Here is a 22,423-nt window from a genome sequence, read left to right as displayed (position 1 = left end):
CGCTGCTATTTCTGCCCTTCTTGTTATGCTAATTTATCTCCTAAAGAACACAATTACTTTCCATGCTTGATCTTGACTAAAACAGATTCAGTAACATTTAATTGCTCAGATATTCCTAGTCCAGCAGTTCCACCCTGGACCTTTCCTCTGAAAAAATTAAAACATACTGTTCGTACGGGCCGTTTCTCATTTCCCCTCGCTACTTTATTTAATAATATGCCCCCGATTGTGCATTTGATAATTTAGGTCGTAGCAAGGAATCTCCAAGCACACTTCATTGCTTAAGGACATGTTGTTGTTTTTGGGGGGGGGGGAGCAAGTTCTGTTTCAATGTCCAGAACAGGCAAATAAGGCAATTCTTAAAAAAAAATGTGTGTGTTTTCATTATTATTTTAAAACCATATATTCCTTATTCGACGAAATAAGCAAGGAGCCAGCTGACATCTAATGCCACAAAGACGCCCACCGGCTTCCGCGGCCGGACGCCAAAGCTCCCTTCTGGGCGGCCCCATGAGGGCACAAGGCGGGACGCTTCGACCCCGCCCCCTCCTCCCAACATGCTCTGCGGCATGCGCGCGCGCACCCCCTTCCGCTAGCTAAGATGGCGGCGCCCGCGGCACGAGCCGCCCGCCGTTGGCTTTTCGGCCTGAGGGCTGCTTCGCCCCGGCTCCAGGCGTCTTGGGGACGGCGGCAGTCCCACGACCAGCGGCCGCAGCCCCGGGCTCGGGCCAAGGGTCTCTTAGCGGCTCAGCTCGAGCGGGGCCTGTTCCAGGAGATATTCCCACCCCAAGCCGCCGAGGAGCAGCTCCCCGGGTTGTTAGAGGCGGGCCGCCTTCCCGTGACGGCCTACTGCGGCTTCGACCCGACGGCCGACTCGCTGCACGTCGGGCACCTGCTGGCGGTGCTGGGCCTGCTGCACTTCCAGCGCGCGGGCCACGACGTGGTGGCCTTGGTGGGAGGCGCCACGGCTCGCCTGGGAGACCCCAGCGGCCGCACGGAGGAGCGCGCGGTGCTGCCGGAGGAGCGCGCCCGGGAGAACGCGAGCTCCCTCCGCCGGGGGCTCCAGAGGCTCTTCGACAACCACCGCGAGCTCTTCTGGAGCGGGGAAGGGACTCGCCTGGGCCGCGCCGCCGTGCTGGACAACGCCAGCTGGCTGGAGCGCGAGCCCGTGGTGGGGTTCCTGTGCGCCGTCGGGGGCCACCTGCGCATGGGGACGCTGCTGAGCAGGCAGAGCTGCAAGGCCCGCCTGAGCAGCCCCAGCGGCATGGGGCTGGCCGAGTTTCTGTACCCGGCGCTGCAGGCCTACGACTTCCTGCACCTGCACCGACACCATGGCTGCCGCATCCAGCTGGGAGGAGCGGACCAGATGGGCAACATCATGTCCGGACACGACCTCGTCTCCAAGTACGAGATAAGGGGTTGTGGGGAGGCCTGCATTTGGAGTTTGCTCACCCCACGCTTAAGCTGGGGTAGCTGGATGGGGGGAGAGGTTATTGCGGAGAAGTAGCTTACATACGTAATCAGTAGCAACAGGTGCGTTGTAGGCGAAAGGGCATTTGGTGGGAAGGACAGGGGGAAAGCAAGCAGACAAAGTCACGGATCCATTCTCACCAGTCAAGTAGTTGTGTGCATGATGACCAGCTGAAATTGGAGCAGTTAAGAACCTAAGGAGAGCCTGCTGGATCAGGCCAGCAAGCCCCATCTTGTCTGGCATCCTGTTCTATTGTGTCCAACTAGATCCCTGTGGGAAGTTCAGAGGCAAGAGGATCCTGATTGAGCTGATCTTTTAGCAGAACTGATGAAATGGGCCTGGGTCTTCAACCTGTTGGAAGTAGCATTGGAGCTAGAGTTGAAGGAGTTGATTTTGCCTTCCAGCTCTCCTACTGCTACAGCCTGATGGAACAGCTGCTGCTGAGGGACACAGTTGGGAGTCCATTGAGTGTTGCTTCATTTTTTTTCCACATGTAATCTTTATTTTGCAAAAATGATCATGCACTAAGCCAATAATAATAAGCCATAAAGACAAGACAATCTGCTCACAGTTCACTTAGATATAGAAATATGAGAGGCATTTTTGGAAGCATTTCTTACCATTTTTCAAATTGAAGAATTGGAAATTTGAAGGGTTGGAGAACTCTAGTGTACTCCTTTAAAATAACAAGCCCCTCAGAGTAGTTTCTAATATTTATTCTTTTTATAAACAGTCCATCCAAGTTCTCTGGAGCATTTTGATAGACAGAAGCATAATAATTGTAAGATGATTTCTGTGTAATATAAATATGTACAACTTGAATCCAGAGATGGGTTTTTCTTGTTTTCTGGTATTTGATATGCAGTTGGGAGAAGAAACTAGCAGTATTGCCTAAAGTTGCTATACAGTAGGATTGCATCTTGTGCTGGGGCTACGGTGCTTTTTTCGGGGGGTATCATGTAAAGCCCATGCAAGGGTCTCCCAGAGCTCAGTAAGTGAGGCAGAGAGCTTAAAAGCTCTTTCAATGCCAAAGAGCTCTTAAGCCAGTAGTGTCCAAACTTTTTTCAAAGAGGGCCAGATTTGATGAAGTTGAAGGGCCGTGAGGGCTGACCAAAGGGCCAACCAAAGTTGTTATCCTTTTTTTAGGATTGAAGTTGAGAGGTTTTTTTTTTTAGGATTTTACCCCAGGAAATAAACTGCCACAGGGGCCAGATTAAACCAACCGGCAGGCCGGATTAGGCATCTGAAATGGACTTTGAACATGCCTGTCTTAAGCTCTCTGCCTTTCATGTATTTAATTTGTGCAGTTGCAGCTGGCTAGCTATAAAGCTGAGATTGAATCCACATAAATTGTGGACCTACTGTAAATTCCCACCCTGCCCTGGCACGTTAGAGCGTAGGTATGTTTTTTTTACTTCAGCATACAGTAGGCTGCTGCTCCATCACTAGATATATTGATAATTAGTTTTCGAGCAACACTAAGGCATTTCTACCTTTAAAATGAATAAATGTGAGAAACAGTGCACTGTTACGTTACCTTAAGTTCCCATGGTGACATCTTTTATGGAAGTGTTACATCTCTTGCTCAGCAGGTACAGCACACTCCCTTACCCACAGAAGGTCCCATCATTGGTTCCCTCCTCTACTAGTTAGAAAGCTATTGGGTAACTGTGCTTGAAAAGGTTACATGAGACCTTGAAACCTGCTTCTAATCAGAATAGATGAATGGACCAGTGGTCTAACATTATAAGGTAGATTCATATTTTTATATTTCTCCATTTTATTCATTTTTTGTTGTGAGCTGTTTGGAGACCTATGCACAATAAGTAGCTAGCAAGTCTAATAAATACTATGCTGTAAATCATCTACCTTTCCCTAATGTTCTGTGCTTTGTTAATACTTCTAAAGAAGTGGGCTAAACTGGAATCGCAGCCTAAGACATCCCAGTATTTTACTGGCAAGGTTTTTAGATTTGATCTACACTAGCAAAGGAGGGTAAGAGTCCTTGAGTGTACACAACTATTCCCATATGCAATGCAGATAGGTATTATTCTGATTATAGGATACCAGTGTGCAGAATGCAGGTGTGATACAGCTTCTGGCCAGAGGCTTTCCATATGCATGTAGTTAAGCTTAGAGGAAGTCTCAAAGACTGATAATGTACTGTGCGGTAAGAGGCAGGTAGAAGTGAGGAGCAATTAAAATGAGGCTAGCCTCCTGGGTAGATAATGACATCAGAGCTGATGCTATAGGATACAAAATTGCTCTAATTACTCTATTGCATTTCAACATCACTCCTGAATACATACAGAAAATTTATAACACCAGTGCTTGTAGCAACACAAACAGCATACTCCCCCCCCCCCCCAATCCAGCATCTTCCTACCAACTGGCATCGAACTTGGCACACATCCCATCCAACTTGAAGCCCACCCATGCAGGAGTGTAGTTTAAGCACATGATGGATTAATCATATCCTTACTATTGAAGCAGTTTCCATAACACAGTCGACTGGTCCTGCTATTGGGTTTTATCAGTGGTGGTATAAGCTTTTACAGTGGTACCTCCAGTTGCTGACGGGATCTGTTCCGGAGCTCCGGTCGGATCCCGAGGTTTCTGCAACCGGAGGGACCCCTTTTGCGCACACACGTGCGGTGGTAGAGTGCTTCTGCACATGCGCGCACAGCAAAAACCTGGAAATATACTTCTGGGTTTGCCGCTTACGTATCCTGAAGTTTACATAACCGGAGGGGTACTTAAGTGGAGGTACAACTATTTAGAAAGGGCACGGCTGGGATGACTTGGCACCCTGGAAATGAAAGCATAATTGTAATGCTGTTTTGCAAAAGAAGGATGTAACTTCTTTTGCGAGAATGTAACTACTTTTGCAAGCTTATATTGCAAAGGAAGCTGTTGCTATGTTGATCTGTTTCAGCACCTAAAAAACAAATTAATGAAGGTGTGAAATTTTGTGGACTAGAGTGCACTTCATAGAAACCTGGAAATATAGGAAGTTGTCTTATATAGAGTCAGACCATTGGTCCATCTAGCTCAGTACTGTCTGCACTGACTGGCAGTGGCTTGCCAGGGTTTCAGATGGCACAATCTCAGCCCTGCCTAGAGGTGCTGGAATTGGACCTGGGACCTTATGCATGTAAAGCTGATGTTCCACCACTGAGCTACAGCCTTTCTCATTAAATGCTTGGTGACTGATGAGAGAGGAGTGTTCATTGTGTAAGCAGATCTACAGATTTTGACAGGTAGCTGAAGGCAATAGGGTTGCTTTCTGTTGTAGAAATGTTTGTAGGTCTTGAGATTAAATGTGTACCATGTTCTGTTGACAAGTAACATAACTTAAGTATTGTAATTTGTTTCCTATTAGGGTGACAGGCGAAGATGTATTTGGAATAACAGTGCCTCTTGTTACAAGTACCACTGGAGATAAGTTGGGGAAATCTGCTGGCAATGCAGTTTGGCTAAACAGGAATAGGACATCTCCCTTTGAGTTATATCAGTACTTTGTCAGACAGCCAGATAGCGCTGTTAAAAGGCAAGTATGTTTCTTATAGAGTTATGTGAATTGCTGTTCTCGAACAAAATGACTGCTAGTGTGTTGTTGTGGTTAGCGTCAGATGAAAAATGGAGAAACAAAGGCTCAAACCCACACCAAATCATCTTAGGCCAGTCACGCACTCACATAATCTACCTTCCAGGATTGTCATGACTCAAATGGTAAAAGCTATGTATGCCATATTGAGTTCCTTTGGCAAGAGGTGGGGCATAAATTAAAATTTAGATATACAGTGGTGCCCCGCTAGACGAAAATAATTCGTTCTGCGAAAATTTTCGTCTAGCGGGTTTTTCGTCTTGCGGAGCGGCAATGACAGCCGCGCTCCGCAAAACGAAAAAAAAAGACGAAAATTTTTCGTCTTGCGAGGCAGCCCCATAGACTTTTTCGTCTTGCGGGGCAGCCTTCCGCTAGACGAATGCCTTCGTCTAGCGAGTTTTTCGTCTTGCGAGGCATTCGTCTAGCGGGGCACCACTGTATATGCAAAAGGGTCCAATCTAGCCCAAGCTAAAAATAACTAATGCAACACTCAAAATGTGTCCAAGGTTTTAGAAGTTTGTTGGCAAAAAAAAATGTTATTAACCTTGCATAAACAATAACACAGTGTTTCCTGCTTTCCAACAGTGTTAGAAACGGATATGAAAGCTAGGAGCTAATGGGCGCAACAATGGAATGTCTAGGCATGTTTTTTATAACAAGAATACAAAGCTGAAAATGAATGAACTGCAGCTAAAATATTAAGTTCGTTTTTCACATGGTCAAGTCCTTCCCCTGCCCACCCCCTAATATTCTTCAGAGGATCTCTTCTCCAGTCTTCAGAGAGTAGTTGGAAGTGGGGAGGCAGAAAAAGGCCACCCTTTCCTTCCACTCTGCAGTTTTAATCTGAAATCTTAGGCACAGTACTGCTCCCTGAGCTCAGAAACTGCTTGTACTAATGAAATTCCCTGTCGCAAAATGCACCTAGAACAATGGGAGTTTTGAACACAGTGTCAATTGTATTATAAAACCTGCATATGGTGTTTTTAACATTTTTATTAAGTCCCAAAATGCTCTGAGGTTCTGCTACATCTTTGACTGCCTCTGATTTTACTGTGCAGAGGGCTTGTGCTGTTGGATTGGTGCAACAAATAGTATTGTCATATCCTAAGCTCATATTGTTACTGTAAAAACAATACAAAGTTACTCTTTAAGATACCACAAGACTTTTGTTGGTTTTGCAAAAGCCAGACTAACACAGCTACCCCTCTGTATATTGTTCAGAAGACTTAGATTCAGTATTTTCAGTTTTGAAAAAGCAAGCATAAAAATGCATTTTAGTTTTTACTCAAGTCATTAACAAGATTATGTTACAACTTTAAAATTTTAAAAATTTAAGGAATCTAAAGAATGGATTGAGGGGCTGAAATTAGTGTGGATCTGCATTGTCTGTTACAGAAGCAAAATGAGGCTCTGAAGGCAGCCTTGTATAGGGAAGTTTTTAATGTTCAATGTTGTATCGTGTTTTGTTAGAAGCCACCCAGAGTGGCTGGGGTAACCCAGTCAGATGGGAGGCATATAAACAATAAATTCTGATGGTGGCTATTTTCCCTTTAAGGTATCTGAAGCTTTTCACTTTCCTCCCTCTTCCGGAAATCCAACACATTATGGAAATGCATGCTAGAGAGCCTGAGAAGTGGGGGGCCCAGAAACGGCTTGCTGCTGAAGTAACTAAGCTTGTTCATGGCAAAGCAGGTCTGGAATCTGCTAAGAGGTAAAGGGAGACTGAGGCTGTTAATATGTTGATTTTTGGACCAAAATGTTAATGGAAATGCAGGCAGGAAATTTCAGCTTTGCAAAGATGCAGAATTTGCATAGTAGTCTTTTAAGTTGCTAACATTGATAAAAGCTACTTCTGCAAGTCTTGGTAATAATGTAAATACTGATCATTACTATTTTTATGTTAAAAAAACAGGTGCACAAGGGCCCTTTATTACAGTGACATAGCAGCACTAGAGACTATGTCCGACCAAGAGCTTCAAGAACTCTTCAGGGAAGCACCATATGTTGAGTTGATGCTTGAACCTGGAACAACAGTACTTGAATTGTGTCGGAAAGCGAATGCTATTGCAGATGGACCAAGGGGGTAAGTTAATCTTTACATATTCTGTGCAGCTTCCCTTCCCCTCTCCTGTAACAGTATGCAGCAGGAGTTCAGCTGTCTGCTATTGCCTGTAGGTCTGTTTCTGAGTGAGTTTCTACCCTAATTTGTCATCACTGACAGGTTATTATAACTTTAAACTATTGTAAGATGGTCTAGCCGTGTCACTGAATGTACAATTTCTTTTTTCAAGGCATCGTGACATAACAGGTGGTGGAGTTTCTATAAACCACATTAAAGTAACTGATCCCGATGCTGTTCTTGTTCTTGGACAACATATCCTCAGCAATGGCTTGTCACTCCTTAGAATTGGAAAAAGAAATTACTATGTTGTGAAATGGCTTCAGTTGTCACATGAAGAACAAAAATGCTGAGGTTCTTTTCAAGTATGTTATGACTGCATTTTTCTTCGTGGAGTGAGAACACACATCAAACAACTCGCAAGAATTGTGGTGTGAATTGCTTTTTCTCACTGTGTGAGACTTGGTATCATCTGGAAATTGGATGGCATCTTAATTCATACTTCAATCATGAAACGAGGAGGAACTGTCTGGTACAATGCAGTGTCTATCCAAAGAACGCAACTGTTGAAATACGTTATCGTAAGTATTGGTTATAAAACGCTTGTCTACAATAAAGGTAAACTAAATGAATCCTCAAAGTTATTATTACTTGCATTGTTAGTGTGTTACGGGTGTGAATGGTAGTAAATGTGACATAAGAACCCATTTCTGTTTGAGGAAGCAACAAGCCAGGCAGCTGGCTCCTGAGTCCACAGATAACCTAATTTTAATTGAGTTTTTAATGGGTTTTAACTTTTTAAAACCAAGTTATTTTATCAACTGTTTTGTGTTCTGGAAGCTGAAGGACAGACGACTGTGGCACTGTAATGCCAACAGCAATTAGGTTTTAATAAGACATAAGAATCCATTTTTTATCCTAAACAATATAGGGCTTGTTTCATTACTCAGTTGAACTTTCTGCTTTGTAATCAAGCTGTTTTTGAGCAAAGCATGGGCTGGGGTCGATGCCTTAAGGTTACTCTAGGATGAATGTATATGGAGACATGGAGATTGTCCTTCCATGTAGCAGGTAATGGAGAGTGGGATTTGTAACTCATGGTGTAATTTATCTTTCTATGTATAGAAATAAGATAGTACAGGTGTCCAGCAGATCTAAAATCTGTTCTTATAGCATGCAGATTGGACTAGATGACCCTCACAGTTCCTTCCAACTCTGCAGTTCGATTCCCAGCTAATATGGAGTTCCTTATGTTTAAGCAAAGTATAGTTAATCTAGGTCTACTACCTCAGGGTTAAAGTATGTATACCCTGTGAACAGTTGGGCCTCTGATCCAATAGTGGTTTTGTCCAGTCTGCCATAGTAGGTAGAAGCTCCCTATCTCAATAATTTACCAGTAGGTTGAATTTTACACCTTTAAATAACACCTACTCCAAGAGGCTGCTTGTACAAATGAGTTAGCTGGCAAGCTTTACACCTTCTGAAAATTATTATAGCTGAATAACTTGACATAGTGACCTAGTGTTTACCCCCTACCCATTATTAGCAACTGTCTCAGCAAGTGAAGTTAAAAACTGACCATACTTTAAAATCTGGTTTATTGATGTAAAACTGCCGTTTCTACACAATCAGCTTTATTTACAGAAGTAACTACATACATTTGGTGCCGATGCTGGATAAACTACTCTTCAGTCTGCATAGGTAAATGTTCTTTCAATTCGCTTATGCATTTTCAATTCTAAGTTGGACTAGGCAGTGATTTTTTTAAAAAATGTACAGCTGTGTAGTTCCATTGCCTTAGATACAGAAGCCTAAGAGGCAGGATGAAAATCACTCTAAATGCAGTCACACCCACACACAACCCGATGACTCAAAGTGCATAATATAGTACATAGCATGCTAACCTTGTAGAAACGTGGTGTGTTCAATCCTGTGCAAGCAATACTGAAAGTGCTAGTACAGCAGTGGCATTAGTAACTGCTATTTTAAATATATTCACAGCTGCTGATATTGCTTGAAACTATGCAAGATTGAAATGCTCTATTCAAAAACTTCATGGCAGTATGAAGAGATTTTCTAGTGAAGACTGGCTTGCCCTTTAAAACCTTGTTGTTGTTTAGTCGTGTCTGACTCTTCGTGACCCCACCTTAGTGATCACAATTCAGATGGAGCAGGGCTGGGGAACTTTTTGGTCCCCAAAGCTGCATTTCATCTTTTGTCTCTGGGAGCTGCATGCTACATGTGGCTATGGTGCAAACACAATCCTGCACCCCCCACCCCCAAAAAATATCGCTGAAGGAATGTATGATGTTGGCGAATGTGGGTTAAGCTTCCATCAAGAACACCACTCTGCAATAGTCAGTTTTGACAAGCACTGCTGGAGTCAGTAGAAAGAGTTTGTGGCTTGTAGGCTGGTGGGCTGGCAATTCCCCGCTCCTTGTGTAGTTTAGTATTTTTTAGGGCAAGATTGCCTTTAGGAATTCTTTCAAGGGGTAGCAATCCACCGATGATCTATATACTGTACTCAGCATCTTGATGAACATTTAGCATGTGCTTCAAAATCCATGGTTATCACAGAAGTGTCATAAATTGAAACAATATTGAGGCTGACAAGGTCAAGTTTCCACCATAAGACTTAATTCACACCTTTGTACCACTTTGTGAGGTTATAAATAATAATTAAATAGGCAATATATTAATGTGAGGAACCTTTTACTGGCTGTATCCTGATGTCCACATGCCAATGATGAATACACCAAATGGGGGCAAAGCAACAAATGTCATCATAAATTTTAGTTTTTTACAGTAATTTCTACATATGTCCCCTCTATCCTCCATCCAGGCAACCAAGAGCCATATCAGAATTCAAGGACCCAATCCAGCGACCAGTGTGGCTTGGGGAAGAATTATGAGGGTCACATAAGGGGGGGCCTAGGCTGTGGTTCACCATGCATGGTAACTATTTGCACATTACAATACCTCTGATATCCAGCAAGCAAGGATATATGTTGAATCCCACTTCCATGGGACAGTGCTCATTGGTTTCACCAGGCCGTGTTTTAATGTGTCTGGCAAAATCTATACCTTTTAAAACAGTGGATGTGACAGGCTAAATTAGAATTCATAGTAATTTGACATCTACTCAGAATTAATTCTTAGTTGTCTTTTTATCCTTTGACAAATTTATCAGTCAAACATCCTCCAAAGGCCTTTAACCATTGCAGCTCAGCAACCTTGTTAGTTTATACCAGATGTTGCTGAACTACAACCCCCATTGGTCTTAGCAGGCACAGCCAGGGATAGTGAATGTTGTAGCTAGTAATCTAGTGGACCAAAGGTCCCACACCTGATACTATCAGTGGGTTTTTGTTTTTATCTTTATAGGTTAATTCTTTAGTGAAACATGATTACATCAGTCTAGATGTATAGCCTCGTCAGCAGAGTGTTCTTGTTTCCTGCCCTAAATTACTTTAGTCCATTCTTTCTGCTACCTGGCATGACACCCTCCCCCTCCCCCACACCAGTCAACACCACTTCCTGGGTACTGGGCATCCTTACCCCTCACTGGACTGGGTTTCATTCAAGTTAGTCTTACTTTTTTGTATTTCTGCAAACATAGGAGTTCTCCCACCCATACTGCTCACTTGGGTATGGGGTGGTGCCATTTTGGTTACTTAGGTGACAACATTCTTGCCTGAAGAACAGAAACGGGGAATGAGGTGATTCTACGTTAGCGGGCACTAGGTACAGGTTCACTGAACTTAGGAAGTTAACATAGCCATCAGGAGGCTGACTTAACATTTCATCTTGAGTTAAGTATCATCATGCCACAGATTTGCCAAAGCATCAGAAGCGATCTTAAAGCATGATTTTATTTTCAATATGCTTGGCTGTATGTATGATTTTTGAGGAGGGTTCCAAGTGCCTCCACCCTCAAAGGCACCATCACAATTATGTTTCAATATACTGTAAGGGGAAGAAGAGAGAAATAGCATGTTTTCAAACTGCTACTGAACATTCCCATTTTATGTCCAATACCTTTTGTCTCAAGTGTAAGCTCAGTTTACTCTTTTCAGCCTGTTGTGTAAGGACTGAGTGGACAAAATCCTGTACACAATGTGTGAAGGCCAAGGGTTTATTTTTTACCTACAAGTACACACGTTGAGGAAGGCAATATCTACTTAGGATATGCACCTCACAGCAATCTAAAAACATAGTTCCTCCAAAGTAACATATTTTCCTTCCATGCAGGAAAAATGTTGTGTGTGAGCAGGTGTACTGTGCTTCAAACATAAACTTACAAAATCTTCAGGAACTAAAGTGTCATTACTGTTGATTTTGGTGACTATGGCAGATAATCAAGCAAGTTACTACACCAACACCTAAGATGAAAGTAGCTCAAAAACAGTAATGGGTTGGGGCCATTGAATTAATCTAAAGGCCAGCTGTTTTTACACCAATATTTTCTAAAGTTTCTTTACTTCTTTTCACAATGATTTAGGAGAAACCTGATCTGCCACAATACCTTTTAATATTGCTGTTCTGTTAGTCTGGAACTGCACAAGTGGATGGTCCACAGGTTTTGGTCCCAGACATGAGGATTCTTCAAATTCTGATTACTTCTTTGTTGATAACGCTTCTTAGCAGAATCTCCACTTATTCCAGATTTATCTAGCTAAAGGACAAAAATAGCCAATGCATTTTGGAAGTTAGCCAGATATTTCTTTTAAGGTTCTAAAACATGAGGGTACACATAAGGCAGTATTTCTACTGTGCTGTTTATCTGTTTGAGACTTTAGAGAGCATGCAATTAAATTCATCTTAAAGAAAATATCGTGGTGTCCTTTCTTCATGGTTGAAAAACCTATATTGCAAAACCAGCTTAAAAGGCTACATCACAATACTACACAGTTCATCCTAACCACTGGTAACTCATTTAGCAAGCCAGGCACTGGAATTTTTACATGGTTATTTCCTTAAGTTCAGTCCAGTCCAATTCCTCACAGGAGAATAGACCTTGGTCTTTGCACCAGGAAACTAGTAAAGAAAATACGTTGATTATATGAGACTTGTTTTGCAAGTACAGCATACTCTTCTGTCCGTAGAAAGCCAAACTGAACTGTCTTTATGTGAGCAGATTTATACATACTGCAGTAAACATAGAAGTTCATAGGTGTATATATAATGCCTAGCAATTTTCAAGTCATCCATTTCTTCACCCAGCTGGAGAAGCCCTTCACCAAAGGTGTGTCTCTCGAATCTCAGCAATAATATGACTGGCTCGCTGCAAGGCCTAGGACAAGAACAGAAATTGCTGTGATTTATACTTGTCGAGACACAGGCAGTGATAAACCACAAAAATATACAACAAAAGTAATACAATAAAAACAATCATTGGGCAATAATTAAGTGAAGGCTGAATATGGTAGCACCAGGGGTGAGGCCAACAAAGCACTGACTTCAGTGGAGTCCGTCATGGCAGGGGGAGTATGCCTAATAATGCTGGCCTCTGCAAGTTCCCTTCACATACTTTAAGAATTAGGGAAGGGATGGGTTGGTTTGGTTCACAAACCAAGCCAAAACACTGCTTATTTCTGATCATGTCTAGCCAATGAACTTTGCACACAGTCCTATCTGGAAAAGGAATGGTAGAAATTATCAGCCAACGAGTGCACTAACTAGATCTTGAATTTTGGGTACAGTACAACTGCATCTTGTGCACATTTAACTTGCACAATTTCAATCCTACACAGTTGAAGGCCATCTGGTTGAAATCCTACAAGTTACAAGTGAAGCTGGCATGCGGGAAGGGCCTTGCTTCCCAAGCAAGGCAGAGAGCTTTAAAGCTCTTTTTGTGCCAGATTCTTCCCTCTACTTGCCAGGTCTGGGATGCTCCCACAAGATCTCAGAGGAATTCAGATGGCCCCATGAGAGCATCCTGGAGCTTGCGCAGAAGCGATTCCAAGGGTTTGAGTGTATGTGTTTTTGCATATATGCAGAACCCTTAGAACCAAACCCTCATGTAAGACACAACTGTGAGGCTCACGGTGGCAAAGTATGAAAATAACATAAAGCTAACTTGGCTTGTTATAGAAAAGGGACTGCAGTACCTGTAACATATCAGCTGCCTCCTTCCTGCGCTGAGCCATGTCCTCTGATTCAGTCAAAAGGTCATCCAGCAATAAGGCTTTGTACAGCTGTCCTACTAGCTCACTCTGAAGAGAGTCTTTCACATGGTTAACCAGAAAATGCATTACTGCTTTTGGCACACTGAAAGCAAGCAAGAAAATAGATCAGGCACATAACCCACGGAGCTAAGGGTTCTTTCTTAAGTTTATATACCACCCTTCACCCAAAGATCATGGCAGATTACAACATAAAAAACACAAAATACATAACGGTGATTAATAACCTTCCCCCAAACACTTAAAAGATTTAACCACCAAAGGCCTGGTTGAAGAGGAATTATTTTTGTCTGGCACCTAAAAATATGTAATGAGGTGCCAGGTGAGCCTCCCTAGGGAGAACATTCCACAAGCAGGGAGCCACCACAGAAAAGGCCTATTCTCATGTTGCCACCCTTCAGACCTCTCATGGAGGGGGCATATAAAAATGACCTCAAGTGATGGTTGCAGGATCCAGGTTAGTTCATATGGGAAGAGGCAGTCCTTGTATTGTGGTCCTGAGACATGTAAAGCCTTAAAGGTCAAAACCAGCTGTTTGAATAGGGCCCAGAAACCAACAGGCAGCTGATGCAGTTGGGTTAGGATCAGTGCTATATGCTCAAACTGTCTTACCCCGGTGAGCAAGCTGACTGCTGAATTCTGCAACAGCTGAAGTGCCCAAACCATCTTCAGAGGCAGCCCAACGTGTAACACATTACAGCAATCTAGCCTAGAGGTTACCAGAGTGTAGGTAACAGAAGTCAGACTACCCCTGTCCAGATAGGTGTGTACAGTGAGGGGGGGGAAAGTATTTGCTCCCCTGCTAAATTTGCCTGTTTGCTCTCTGACGAAGAAATGACAAGTGCATAATTTTAATGGTAGGTTTATTGTAGCTGCGAGAGACAGAATAACAACAGGAAAACCCCCAGAAACCCAGAAGACAAAAATAAGTATTTGATCCCTTTGCAAAAGATGACTTAGTACTTGGTGGCAAAACCCTTGTTGGCAATTACAGAGGTCAGACGTTTCTTGTAGGTGGCCACCAGGTTTGCACACATCTCGGGAGGTATTTTGTCCAACTCCTCTTTGCAGATCCTCTCTAGGCCACTCCAGGACCTTAATGTGCTTCTTCCTGAGCCACTCCTTTGTTGCCTTGGCCGTGTGTTTTGGGTCATTATCATGCTGAAATACCCATCCTCGACCTATTTTCATTGCCCTGGCAGAGGGAAGGTGGTGCTCACCCAAGATTTGACAATACATGGTGCCGTCCATCGTCCCTTCAATGCGGTGAAGGTGAAAACACACCCAAGGCATAATATGTCCCCCTCCATGTTTGACGGTGGGGATGGTGTTCTTGGGGTCGTAGGCAGCATTCCTCCTCCAAACACGGCGAGTTGAGTTGATGCCAAAGAGCTCGATTTTGGTCTCATCTGACCACAGCACTTTCACCCAGTTCTCCTCTGGGTCATTCAGATGTGCATCGGCAAACTACAGATGGGCCTGTACATGTGCTGTCTTGAGCAAGGGGACCTCGCAGGCTCTGCAAGATCTCAGTCCTTCACGGCATAGTGTGTTGCCAACTGTTTTCATGGTGACTATGGCCCCAGCTGCCCTGAGATCATTGACAAGTTCCCCCCGTGTAGTTCTGGGCTGCTTCATCACAGTTCTCCTGATCATTGCAACTCCACAAGATGAGATCTTGCATGGAGCCCCAGACCAAGGGAGGCTGACAGTTATTTTGTGTTTCTTCCATTTGCGAATTATTGCACCAGCTGTTGTCACCTTCTTACCAAGCTGCTTGGCAATAGTCTTGTAGCCCAGTCCAGCCTTGTGCAGGTCTACAATCTTGTCCTTGACATCCTTGGACAGCTCTTTGGTCTTGGCCATGGTGGCTACTTTGGAATCTGCTGGATTTATTGCTTCTGTCCACAGGTGTCTTTTGTACAGGTACTGTAATGAGCTGGGATTACAGGTAAGACCTCTCCCTTACAGCAGCTCATTACATAAAGTGAAGATACTGTACCAAGTAGCCTGACATCTGGCTGGTTGATAGGGGATCAAATACATATTTCACTCATTATAATGCACATCAACCTCTGACTTTTGTCTTCTGGGGGTTTTCCTGTTGTTCTGTCTCTCGCAGCTACAATAAACCTTTCGTTAAAATTATGGACTGGTCATTTCTTCGTCAGAGGGCAAACGGGCAAATTTAGCAGGGGATCAAATACTCCCCCCCCCTCACTGTAGCTAGGGCACCAGCCAAAGCTGATGGCATTCCATGCTACTGAGGCCACCTCAGACTACTCTGAGCAGACTCACTTAAATGAATGAACTTAATTTCAATGGATCTACTCTTGAGATAGACTAACATTGGTATAACACAGGGGTAGGCAATCTAAGGCCCGGGGGCCAGATGTGGCCCAATCACCTTCTAAATCCGGCCCATGGATGGTCCGGGAATCGGCATGTTTTTACATGAGTAGAATGTCCTTTTATTTAAAATGCATCTCTGGGCTATTTGTGGGGCATAGGAATTTGTTCATATTTTTTTCCAAAATATAGTCTGGCCCACCACATGGTCTGAGTGGACTGGCCCACGGCTGAAAAAGGTTGCTGACCCCTGGTATAACAGATGGTTTTAGAGTATCATTTGGTAATAAATTGGTTGTATGATGCGCGTATTTTGTATTTACAGAATTTAGAAACAACAACCCTGAAGACAAAACTCACAATATGGCAACATTTGTTTCTGCACTAAAGTGCTAAAACACTAAAACCTCATGGTTATTTTTGTGAAACAGTCCGTTAGAAATGAAGTGCAAGAAAGAAACTACACAGAGCTGCTCAACTGTATTTATATTTTGCACGGTAAAAAAACCTATCAGAATTAATAAAGCAATGAAAGGGTCAAATCCTAAAAAAGTAAGATCGCAAACCTGTCTTGTATGTTCTTCCTCACAATCAGGAAGTACGATTTGATAAGGCGTTCAATCACGTCGCAGTCTCGTTGCTCTCGGACTGAAAGCTTGCGTGCAACAGGAACAGGCTGATGCAGGAAAAAGCAGAGTCAAAAATATTTCATGAGCATGCAGTTCCACTGGACTTCAAATGGGATAGTCAGGTTCAGGCTGAACTACAAGAAGGTGGCAAATACACCTGGATTTTAGAGGTGGTTTCCGTCTGGTGAAATAATGCCAAGTATCAACAGAATCTTTTTTTTTTTTACAGATTGTTAATATGAGGCTTTACAGATTAAAACCTTGGAGGTGACACAACATTCCTGACTCTTGGGGAAAATGGTGGCATCGTTGCTGTCACTTGTGAACAAGTCACAATAGATCCTAGGCCTTAAAAAGCTGTTCTTTGCTGGAGTGAATTGACATTGTTCTTGAGAAATATGCCAGGTCTAAGAACACAGCTTCTCAAAATTAAGCTTTTTATTCTTTGTGTTTTTAAGAGTATGTTTCCAGCCCTTATTATCAAAGTAAAGCTTATGGACATGATGACGTCATCACTAACAAACAGCCTGGGAAAACTCAAGCTACTCCATACTACATATATTTCCTGTATAAACAGTGCATATCCTTGTTTAAATACAGGTATATCCCATGAGTCTCACCTCTCTCCATCTATAATTTCAACCCCTGCTAAAATGACAGTCTGTGCAATCTGCTACAAAAATCAGTGGCAGGATGATACAAGCCAGTAGCATCTTGCTATTAAACTATTAGTTGATTTATTGTACTGTCATTTATAAGCCACTCTGAGAGCCCTTTTAGATAAAGAGTGGGTTATAATGCTCTATTCCTCTCCTACTGCATGAAATCTGAACCACTCTGTCCATTTTGCTAATTTGCACATGATATTCCAACTGAAAGTATAAATATAGTGGTGCATAATTTGGTACAGATTTAGTGTATAAAATATGCAGCTCATATAAATTAAGTACTTGTTCACAAATCAAAAGTACCTTTTAGAATTCATGGTGATCACTAAATTTGTATCCCCCACCCCACCCAAAGAATACCTCTATCCTTGCTACTGGCTACAATATACTTTTGGCTAACAGCCATGTTTAAAAACGGGTGGAGAACATAACTCAGAAGGACCAAATCCTGCCCACTCCTAAATTCTGTGAGGAGCACACCCTGCTCTTCTTGTACCAGCTTGCAAATTTTGTTCCTATGCTGAGAAACTCACCACATCCAGCAAATTTACAGCATGGCCTCTTTGAGGGCTAGCAGGTAGGACCGTTACTGGTTTTGATTTTTCCTCGGCTAATATTTCCTCAGCTCTGGAGGTTTTCAGCATGCCTCTCCAGTTGCCTGTTCCAGCTTCCTGAGCTCCATCTCCCATAGCAGAGGATGTCTAATACAAAGAAAATATACAATACCCAAATTTCAATCAGTTATTTGCAAGAAAAATGTCCTGCGTTCCAAATGCTTGATTATTAGTGATTCATTTAATCCCATTCTATATGCAAGAAGTTAAGGGAATACGATTCTCACTCTCTTCAATTTAACACACACACCACTGACGAAGGTTAGACTGAATAGTGCCCTAAATACACATAGAAAGCCATCTCCAGAAAAGCCCAAATGCCACCAACTTTGCCTGGCTCCAAAAAGCTGAAAGACTTTCCAACTTGCCCTGGCATTCCAGCATGGTATGGTTCACAACTAGCATAAGGGTCTGGTGACTTCTGTTTCAGTGTATCTGAAGAAGTGTGCATGCACATGAAAGCTCATACCAAGAACAAACTTAGTTGGTCTCTAAGGTGCTACTGGAATGAATTTTTTTATTTTGTTTTGACTATGGCAGACCAACACGGCTACCTAACTGGAACTGGAACTAGCATTAGTGTTTGTTTTTATGGCTCTGATGGATTTTATTGATATTACGGCTGCAGTTCCATGATATTTACTGTCTAATGGAGTTTTATTGTATTCAATATTTTAGTTTGAATGTAGCAGCCTTGGAAGCCACACCGTGATGGAGAACGGGGAAGTTTACAAACTACCTAAATAAATAAAAACAGTGACCAGCTACCGAGTGAGCTTCATAGCTGAGAGGGGATTTTTTCTCCATTGGTTCTGTTTCATCACTCAGGTTGACATGCAAACATACTAGGTATTCAGTAAGAGAACTACAGGCAAACTTTATTAAGTACATGAGAAAGATAATAGGCTGTAGCAACTGATTATAATCAAGACTGAGTTTACATCAGAGCACATAAGGATGAGAGGGAGCATCAAATGAATTATTGGGCATATCAAAACACCAAATGGCCATTTTTAAAAACATCCGCCCATCTCTTTAAGAGTCTTGGTTTGAATTATCATTCCTGGATCATAAACCACGAAGCGCAGAAAGAGTGTTGAGGCTGAGAGCCCCTCTTACAGCTTTCCTTGAGAGCCAGCTTCACTGTATTAAGCCACACAGTTATATTCAGCTATGGGAACAATTGTCTGATCTGGACCAATGTTTCTGTCAGAGGCAAGAGAAACTTACACTATCATGTTCTTTGACTGGGGGAAGGCTACTAGATTAGGTCAGTGTTTTTCAACCTTTTTTGGGCAAGGGCACACTTGTTTTATGAAAAAAATCACGAGGCACACCACCATTAGAAAATATTAAAAAAATTAACTCTGTGCCTATATTGACTATATATAAAGTAATTCTCTTGAATAGGAATCAAATAAACACAATTTTTCCACGGCACACCAGGCAACATCTCGCGGCACACTAGTGTGCCACGGAACAGTGGTTGAAAAACACTGGATTAGGTGAACTCTTTATCTGCTCTTTTGGTGAGCCTAAGTGGGTTGAATGGCTGTGAACCAGGATAGCTAACCTGTGGCCCTCCAGATGTTATTGGACTACAGCTCTCATCATCTCCAACATCTGAAGAGCCGCAGGTTCCCCAGCCCAACTAAGAAAATCTCTCATCCTCATTAAGTGGGCTTTTCCACTGAACAGAACAAATGGCAAAACTCAGAGCATCCCAGTTTTGTTCTAAGCCCTCTTCAGGCATTCATGTGAACATGTGAAGGTTAAAATGGTGTTTATGTGATGGGAATGTGTCCAAAGGCCTATCCCCAATCTCCTACACATGCAGACTCCTCTTAGACCTTTCATACATTATATGGTCTTCACTGGTACAATTGCTTAATACCCAAAATATGAATGATGATAAATGGTTTGGTTTGGAATATGGGTTATTTCTGCACAGCAGATTTCCTGCTTTATCAGTCCCCTACTTGCAGCATTTCAGCTGGACATGCTCAGGGTGAAGGAGCTGTGGCAGGCAGGCTGGTAAATGCGCAGTCTTGTATCCTGATATGCACCAGAATAAACCTAACAGACTTTTTAAATCATCAGTTTTCAAGCTTCAAAAAACCGGCAGCTCAAATATTTAAGGTTAAAGTGGGTGTTGCAAGAGATTTGGGAATAGGTACCTTAGGGCACAAGAGTCAGCTCAAGCAGAACTTTTGTTGGTCACAGACGCAGCTTACAGCTGCAAAATCAGAGCTTTACACAGAACAGTGTTATTCAACCTTGCATCTTCAGATATTGCAGGACTACCAACTCCCTTCATCCCTGACCCCTGGGCTCTGGTGGATGGAGATCATGGGAGTGTGGTCCAGCAACCTCTGGATCCAACACTAAAGAACAATGCCCTAAGAACACACACCCAACAGCCTCCTGAAGCTGCCCACAACAGGGACAGAGTAGTAGTGGAAAGAAAGCTCCAAGGCTCCCCAAGACATAACTTGAACCTTAACGTAATTAAATTAACTAGGCAACTTTGTCAGCTGGCAACACATGATCTGGGACAGGCAAAATCTGGACAAAAATACTTGTGCTTATGAGAATCATGTTCAACCACTACCAGAGTGCACCACAAAATGATTTCAGCATGCAGTGCTTAGAGGAAGAAACAGACAGACCTTGCCATCAACCTCGGCAGAACCAGCAGTAGAGGTCTCCTGGGTGGGTGGTGCCAAAACACCAGGAGGCTTAGTGGACTAAAGAAGCAAGAAGGGCAGAAAATGACATCAGCATTGCTTGTCTGGTTATTTTAACTGAGCCTTTTTGATCCCTCTTGGTGGCTGAAATTTCAGAAGACTGGTTATGATGAGGATGAAACTCAACAAACAAACTAAAGGGAGATGGAGGCTGAATGACAATATCTGGAGAGATGTGCAAAATGTGGAAAGTGTAAAAGGGAAAATGAAAGAATTTTTTGAGCTAAATGAAAAAGAAGGTACAGAGGGAAAAATACTATGGGACGCGAGTAAGGCTTTTCTGAGAGGGATTGGAATGCAATTAATGGGAAAAACAAAGAGGGAAAAGGAAAAAGTGTTACAGAAATTAATAAACAGATTAGGAAGATTGAAAAAGAGATAGTTCAAAGCCCAAGAAATGAGGAGTTAGTTCAAAGCCTGAAAATTCTACAATCACATCTGGCGAGTCAAATTAATAAAGAGGTTGAAAATAAGATAAAATGGACTAAACAAAAATATTTTGAAGCAGCAAACAAGCCTGGGAAAATGTTATCATGGCTAACAAAGGAAAAATCGACAGAAAGAGTGATAAATAAGATTGTAGAGGAAGGAAAGGAGATATCGGACCCCGAACAGATAAAAGAGAAATTTAGGAATTTCTATAAAAAATTATATGAATCGGAACACAAAGAAGAAGATAAAATTAAAAAATATCTAGGAGAAAACAAAATTCCAAAGGTGGAAGGGATGGAATTTAATAACTTAAATCGAGAGATAGAGACAGAGGAAATAAGAAATGTAATAAAGAAAATGAAAGTGGGAAAATCACCCGGCCCTGATGGAATAACAATAAGAAAGTGGAAGATTTAATAAGCCCCAAACTTAAAAAAATCATGAATGATGTATTAACAAAAGGAATAATACCAGATTCATGGCATGAGGCAATAATAACTTTACTACCTAAACCCGGGACAGATCAAAGAGAGATTAAAAACTATAGACCAATTTCTTTATCAAACGTTGATTATAAGATCTTTGCGGGGGTAATGGCGAACAGGCTGAAACAATATTTGAACAAAATAATAGGTACAGATCAGAACGGTTTTCTCCCAGGTAGACAGATTAAAAACAACACAAGAATAGTGATTGACTTAATAGAATATATTGAAATGAAACCTAGAAAAAAAGTGGCCCTCTTTCTAGTGGATGCTGAAAAAGCTTTCGATGGTGTAGATTGGAATTTTATGAAATGTGCCATGGAAAGTATGGAAATAAAAGGAAATTTTCTGACAGGGATTAAAGCTATATATGAAAACCAAAAAGCCTGATTAATAATTAATAATGAAATTACGGAAGAATTTGAGATAGAAAGAGGTACGAGGCAAGGTTGCCCATTGTCCCCGCTATTATTTATAGCCGCATTAGAACCATTTATATGTGCAATAAGAAAAGAGTCTAAAATAAAAGGGATTGAGTTAGGTAAAAGAAATTATAAAATTAAAGCGTATGCGGATGATGTGGTGATTAGCACAGAAGACCCACAAGAAGCTTTAAATAGAATAAAAGAATTCGGGGAGGTGTCGGGATTTAAGTTGAATAAAGAAAAATCAAAATTATTAGTTAAAAATATGGGGGGGGAGAACAAGAGGAATTAGAAAGAGTAACAGGGCTAAAAATTGTTGGTAAAGTTAAATATCTGGGGATTTGGATTTCTAATAAAAATACTAACTTATTCAAAGATAATTATATTAGAAAATGGAAAGAGATAAAAGGAGACTTAACCAAATGGGGGAATTTAAAATTATCTATGTGGAGCAGAATATCTATGATTAAAATGGTGATCCTTCCAAAAATGCTCTTTTTGTTTCAAAATATTCCAATTATTATAGGCACTAAATGTTTCAAAGAATGGGAGAGGGATTTATTGAATTTTATATGGGAAGGTAAGAAACCCAGAGTCAGATTTAAATTACTAAAAGAATCAAGAGAAAGAGGAGGATTTGGAGTACCGGATCTTAGAGTTTATTTTGATTCAGCAAGCTTAGTCTGGCTAAA

The 22,423-nt window shown here is 42.0% G+C and overlaps 2 protein-coding genes and 2 long non-coding RNA genes across 9 annotated transcripts in view; 2 read left to right on the top strand and 2 right to left on the bottom strand.

Annotated features, from left to right (window-relative positions):
- The first annotated feature begins 595 nt into the window (after positions 1–595).
- YARS2 (tyrosyl-tRNA synthetase 2) lies at positions 596–7,829 on the top strand. Of its 2 annotated transcripts, XM_033162642.1 has the most exons (5): positions 596–1,404; positions 4,854–5,021; positions 6,634–6,789; positions 6,991–7,161; positions 7,370–7,829. In XM_033162642.1, exons 1-5 carry the CDS (start codon positions 602–604, stop codon positions 7,548–7,550), a joined length of 1,479 nt encoding a protein of 492 aa, XP_033018533.1. In that variant the 5' UTR covers positions 596–601; the 3' UTR covers positions 7,551–7,829. The 2 variants fall into 2 exon arrangements, with proteins under 2 accessions (XP_033018533.1, XP_033018534.1); XM_033162643.1 differs by lacking the exon at positions 6,634–6,789.
- Positions 7,830–8,626: 797 nt separating this feature from the next.
- LOC117054514 lies at positions 8,627–16,238 on the top strand. Its single transcript, XR_004427506.1, has 2 exons — positions 8,627–8,898; positions 16,057–16,238. It is a non-coding gene; the product is annotated as an uncharacterized LOC117054514 (long non-coding RNA).
- LOC117054513 lies at positions 8,777–9,454 on the bottom strand. The gene is made up of 2 exons (XR_004427505.1): positions 9,344–9,454; positions 8,777–9,302 (listed from the first exon to the last, which is right to left on the bottom strand). It is a non-coding gene; the product is annotated as an uncharacterized LOC117054513 (long non-coding RNA).
- Positions 11,741–22,423, bottom strand: part of DNM1L (dynamin 1 like) — a 45,066-nt gene continuing 34,383 nt past the window's right edge. For 2 of the 5 annotated variants that reach the window (XM_033163435.1, XM_033163437.1), the window contains 5 exons: positions 20,312–20,389; positions 17,562–17,729; positions 16,298–16,407; positions 13,308–13,467; positions 11,741–12,490 (listed from right to left, as the gene is read on the bottom strand). In XM_033163435.1, the coding sequence (XP_033019326.1) occupies positions 12,434–12,490; positions 13,308–13,467; positions 16,298–16,407; positions 17,562–17,729; positions 20,312–20,389 (573 nt within the window). In that variant the 3' untranslated portion in view covers positions 11,741–12,433. Of the gene's footprint in view, positions 12,491–13,307; positions 13,468–16,297; positions 16,408–16,687; positions 16,709–17,561; positions 17,730–20,311; positions 20,390–22,423 lie in introns of those variants that run through there. The other 3 variants (XM_033163438.1, XM_033163439.1, XM_033163440.1) reach the window with 2 other exon arrangements.

This window comes from Lacerta agilis, chromosome 10 (genome assembly GCF_009819535.1).
Source record: "Lacerta agilis isolate rLacAgi1 chromosome 10, rLacAgi1.pri, whole genome shotgun sequence".
NCBI classification, from domain to species: domain Eukaryota; kingdom Metazoa; phylum Chordata; class Lepidosauria; order Squamata; family Lacertidae; genus Lacerta; species Lacerta agilis.
This window is presented reverse-complemented; position numbering and strand designations above follow the sequence as displayed.